The sequence below is a fragment of the Amphiura filiformis genome, chromosome 1 (assembly GCF_039555335.1).
Source record: "Amphiura filiformis chromosome 1, Afil_fr2py, whole genome shotgun sequence".
Lineage (NCBI taxonomy): Eukaryota > Metazoa > Echinodermata > Ophiuroidea > Amphilepidida > Amphiuridae > Amphiura > Amphiura filiformis.
In genome coordinates this window covers 11499336-11505335 of record NC_092628.1, presented here as the reverse complement: position 1 = coordinate 11505335, position 6000 = coordinate 11499336, and the positions used below count along the sequence as shown (strand labels likewise).

General features: G+C 35.1%; 1 protein-coding gene across 1 annotated transcript in view; it reads right to left on the bottom strand.

The window, feature by feature from the left end:
• Window positions 1-1879: 1879 nt before the first annotated feature.
• The window catches only part of LOC140153255 (transient receptor potential cation channel subfamily A member 1-like), a 49239-nt gene continuing 45118 nt past the window's right edge, over window positions 1880-6000 (bottom strand). The window contains exon 28 of the mRNA XM_072175987.1: window positions 1880-5907. Within this exon, the coding sequence (XP_072032088.1) occupies window positions 5763-5907 (145 nt within the window). The 3' untranslated portion in view covers window positions 1880-5762. The remainder of the gene's footprint in view (window positions 5908-6000) is intronic.

Genomic DNA, 6000 nt, shown 5'->3' with positions numbered 1-6000 from the left:
TTCTATTTTAAAATATTTGTCTTCATTATCTTTTTGGCACGGAAAAAAATAGGACTTGCTGGATTAAAAAAAAAAAAAATGTGGTATCAAACACCAAACGTTTTTGACATCATTCACCAAAGGTTAGAAAAGGTTGCCAGAAAACGTTTAAATGTCGGGTTATATAAAGGGTATATAAAGGGTAAAAAACGTTTTCATATTAAACATTTTAAAACATTTTTTGATAACCTCCTGCAAATATTCTAACATAATGTTCTTAACAAAATATTTTACAATAACATTTTGAAAACATTGTAGAGATAGTTCTGTAGTGTGTTTTCATACATAACGTTTTCATGGACTTTATATACTAGTAACCAGGGGGTGAGAATGCTCGAGTCAGGTTAAATGTCGGGACCTAGATCACAATTTGAGAACAGATGATATACCACTACTGCCATTTGTGGAAGTAAAAAAGCCACGCCTTGTGATAGGAAGATATTAATATCATTATGCCTCATCAGTTACTTGGTATAACTGATTTACTGTAGAATAGTTCTTATACCATAAAATGTATTAAACATATTTTATCATATTGATTAAATGTGACCAAATGCCGGAAAATAAACTGACCTATGTCAATAAGCCTTTTTGAAATATGGCGGGCACAAAAGGAGAGGGCGTACTTGGAAGTGAGAATTCTTTTGTATTGACAAAAGATTAATCACTTCAAAGTACGCCCTCTCCTTTTGTGCCCGCCATATTTCAAAAAGGCTTATTCAGTTCGTAGAGATGATATACCACTTGTACGAATCGTGATTTCAGTCGCAATTCCCAGATATCGAAGTTCCCTGATATAACCCGACATTTTAATGTTATTAAAACGGTTTTACCAAAACCAAAACCCCAAAATATAACATGTTTAAAACGTTTAAAAACGCCTTGTGTTTGCTGGGACAGCTGCTTTAAAAATGACGTTGTCGGTTGCGAGTACTGCACTCCATATTGATTTGAAATCATTTTGAAGAAACCAGTGTAAAATGTCAATATCGTACTTCGGAAAATACTAAAATTTGGAAAAGTCTAATTCTTACCTACAAATACTGAAATGTTACTTACGAATACAGCATAATACATGACATGTGTAATGAAGTGTCCCTACCAATGGAAATTAATTGTCAAAAACTTTACGCGGTACCCCCGGACAATATTATTACCCATATACGGATTCATTCAACAATTATTTATTATGTAAATTTGCTGTTTAACTAAACTGAGCTCAAAAAGAAACTTCTAATTTTTTACAACTTGTGAATCACAAGGTCATATCTTAAAATACTGTCAATCAAAATGAACCAAAATTACACACATGATTACCTTAATACTCTACTCAAAACACATGTCAGTAACCAAGCAGTTGTCCAACTGACACAACAGCAAAATGCACTGTCATGCGACAGCTTCCTGGACTTCCTTCACTTTCACAGCCCAACATTTGGCACCCAGGACAAAAAATCTGTGAGAATGCACACAGCAACCTTTCACAGTTGATAAAACGGTGCTGCTTTCTGCTTTTCATACACTTTTTTCATGAAACAGGGCTGGGCTGTGAATGTGGTCCAGGAAGCTGTCCCATGTCAGTGCATTTTGCTGTTGTGTCAGTTGATAACTGCTTGGTTACTGACATGTGTTAAGAGTAGAGTATTGAAGTAAATCTGTGTGTAATTTTGGTTCAATTTGATGGACAGGATTTCAAGATATGACCTTGTGAAAAATTATAAGTTTCTTTTTGAGCTCAGTTTACTTGTATATCAAAATGAAGTGTTCAAAATCTTGCTAAAAGCATCAAAAATTTTTGATCTAAGGTAAAAGCACTTATTCATTTGGACGTACCATCTGAAAGAGATCTAAAAACTACCATTTTATTCACTCATTATCATAATAGCAAAATTTGAACCTCTAAACTCAATATAGAAATTGTTAAATCGGTCATGTTACCTACGAATACCCGGGTTTCTTCACCTATCATTTTATAAAGCATTAGGTGTATGCGTAAAATTCCTAATATTCCTGAAAACAGATATCCCACTCGTTCTTATACAATTTATTCATACTCATTTGATAAATAAAATACAGAAACTGACCTAAACTTCATTTTCAAAAATAAACTAGCATAAATTGACTAAGATCATATTGATCGCGTTATAAAAATAAAAACAAATATTTTCTGGTTGAACTATAGCATTTTCCTGACAGCCCGTGGTCTACATTACACGAAAAAAGTGTTAATAGGAATATTCCATTTTTTAGGTTGATTAGTATTGCGACAGTGAAAGCATCCTAGTGGTATTCGTAGGTAACATTGGGTTTTGATGTCACATTTACTATCACACGTCATGGATTTATTTTTCAAGATTAGTGATGGCACTTTTGGTTCCTATAAGGCTAATATGCCATCAATCAATGGGCAAAAGGAAAAAATTGTGGAGACATTTTTATTTTGGAGTTTTATTTTTGGCCCGTGGACACTTTTGGTTGGATTCAACCATATATAGTTGTACATACTTTAAATGCTTTCTTTAGCCTGATTACCCCTTGCAAAGGCGCAAAAATCGCTAAAAATACGTTTCCACTGCTCAAGTGATAAATCTGACCCTTAATATTTTCTTTGAATAAATGAGATTTCTTTACATATTTGTTGTATTTTAACGCGCCATCATATTGTTTATCAACATCATTTTTTAGTGATTAAAACGTCTTTGTGTAATTCTAAAATAAATTCCACCAAAACGCCGTGAGCTACGTTACCCCCTTTTAACACACGTTATTGGAAAGAAGTAAAACAGAGATATCAATGTAGTTTGCGGTTTTTGAAGGCAAACAATCATAGGTTTTTAAAAATCACAGTAAAAATCGTGATGCTGTAGCATTTTTGGCATAGAAATGTTGCATTGTAAACATTGAAATTTGGACCGACCATGTTAAGACTGGTGAGCTACGTTACCAGGATTCTATATAGTATGCACTTGTATAACATGTACTTCCTAATATTATGTGATAGGTACCAGTGCATCGAACCCCATTTATATTAGAATTAACCGACATAACGTTCTAACGTTCACAAATCACATCAAAAACATTAAAAACCCCGATGAACTACGTTACTGTGAGCTACGTTACGCACTCATTTACACATCTTTAAAACTTCTATGAAATGGTGAAATCGGTTTTACATTTCACTCAAGTGAACTTTTGTTTGCTTTTTATGACCTTGGATTAAGTAAAACCATCCCATTTTGTAGCCGGTAACGTAGCTCACATTACATTGAGTTTTAGTGTTAAAAACATAATGACTTCCTGAAAGAAAAATATGCAAGTGGTGTTGGCAATCTTTTACATCTGAAAGTAGTGATACATTTACTCTTAAAAACACAAAAAGCAGGTCTTTTTAAAGAACTTTTATTATTTTTATTTTTAGAGTTGATTGGCACCCGATTTTGTAGAATGAGCGATATGTAATTATGTCAGTTGTTTTATAAATTCAACCCAGTCTCCTTCTTACTTTGTAAATATACCACAATGTGAATATGAGAATAGATTCCTATTTAAATGTTAGTTTTCACTGATCTCATTGTCCCTTTTTAATTTCAAGCCAAACAAATGAGGTAAAACCACAGAATTAATTCTGTGGGTAAAACGAATAAAATTGCTATTTCATTCCAGCAGCTACAATGTGTGTATTTAGCTCGCCGATCGTATTACACGAATGTTTCAGCGGAGCTTCAGGCAGCCGGGACGTATATAAGGGAGTGTTATAAGTTCTTTGGTGGTAAGGGTGGACAATTTGGAACCTCCGACATATAAATCCCCCCTGAAAATTTAGGAATTTGTTTTGATCCCCTCATTTTTATCGTCTAATTTTTTTGATAACCGCTTCATGTACTCAAAAAGAAACCAAAGCTAAAAACCATTTGGAGTTATAAGGCCTACTCATTGGAGTTATAGTGATGAAACATCCAAATGGTATAAAGTGCGCAAAGTTGGTTGATTTGAAGCTTGAGAGTACACAAGTGAACACTTAACATTCATACTCGCGGAGCGCGCAAAATATTTGGAATGTGCATACCTTGTCGTACATTTTCCACCGTACTTTTACCCTCAAATTTTTTTGATCGAGACATGTTAGCCATCATTAAATCGGTAACTCGGAAATAAAATCGATGATCTCATGATTTAATTTAAAAACTTCAATTTTACTGTAGGCCTATTTAAAGCACTTCAGGCTTAGTCTTTCACGTGATATTTTAGTACACCATTGCGCATTACAATCATGCAAAAAGTAGAAATTCGAGAAAAATTGAGGGCGTCGCTCTATAGCTTAAAGTTTATGTCGTACAGGGTGTCCCCCCAAAAAAGAGGCCCCTCATTGCGCCCTCTTTTTCTCCTATTTCAGAAAAGTTGATCAAGTATGTGTTGGTATGTAAAGAAGCCTTTACCCGTTAGCTTTAATAAACCGAAACAATTATTTCAATCGGCTCATAACTTTTGAAGATATGCTCTTTTAAAGAAATGTATCCGTTTTTCACTCTGTCCACGGAGGAGGTTTAGCTACTTTAAAGATTGAAAAGTGCATATACCTTTCGTGAATATAAAACATTCCTCGATAGGGAATGGGCTTTACCGGTGGGCTTATGGGTTATGGATTTTGTTAAGTGTCATTAATTCGGGCGAAATTGACGTGGGATGGGACTTCTTTTGCTATACCATTGTGTATACTTGCAATTACTTTTGTTTTTCTCGGTTATTTTATGCCTTTTTGTTTTCTTATGTTTCTTACTTTATTGTTTCTTGCTTTCTTTTTATTGACAACGTTTAAAGGTAGCCCTGAAAAGGACTGTTTAGTTTGTCTTTGGTTCTTTTGAAGTGAGTTTACTGTGCTGCTCTGCCCTCCTCCTGGTTGCCTCCTTGACGAATACAGGGTTCAGCCCAAGTCCTCATTGCATCAATTGCGTTGCGTACCAACCCTGTGCGCCGGATACTTGTGAATATATCAGTAATATGTTTGCAAAGATCTTGGATTTTCCCACAAATGAAGAAATCAACTGGTGTGAGGTCTGGTGATCTTGCAAGCCACTCCACAGCATGACCCATCCCAACCACTCTGTTTGCTATCCGTGGACAGTGTGAAAAATGGGTACTCGTCTTTAGGGCATATCTTCAAAAGTTGTGAGCCGATTGAAATAATTGTTTTGGTTTATTGAAGCTAACAATTAAAGGTTTCTTTACATACCAAAATATATTTGATCAACTTTTCAAAAATAGGCGAAAAAGAGGGCGCAATGAGGGGCCTCTTTTTTTTTTGGACACCCTGTATGTAAAACATTTTGAAGCTATATTTTCACCGAAAAAACCCCAACAATAGTGCTCACAAACATTGTTGAAGGTTGAGGTTTTGAAAATCCATCAAGCTTAAACTATAAATCGGCTCCCGAAAGAGGACAGGGCCTGAAGAATAAGGGACATTAAAGAGTAATTTATTAGGTTATTGAGGGCAATTTAAGAGGAAATAGCCTAGTTATGTTACATTTACCTTGCGTTCATGCTGTTACATTAATGTTAGTATCAAGTCATTATATGGAAGTAGGCCTACTCTAACCCTAGCTAGCAACTACATATAAGATCACAAAAGTGATCGTCTTAAGTTTGGCATTATATCATGGCAATCCTTAATTCTCAACATCGGGTTCATCAGTCAGTTATATTTATATAGCAATCTTTATTTCCTAGCTCAAATCATAGTGTCCTTTTCCAGTTGGGGTTGAACGCAAAGCCAACGGGTCGTCTAATTCTGCAGTTATATCATGTTTCTCAGCAATACGACGCAGTAGTTTGCCTTGCTGATGGATGATCGTTACGAGGGCCGACAATCTGTAAAGCAATAACAAAATATAGTAAAAGAATGGTAAAATGCTAGAGTATAACTCCCAAGTGGGGAGCGAATGAAGGTGTGTACATAGGGAT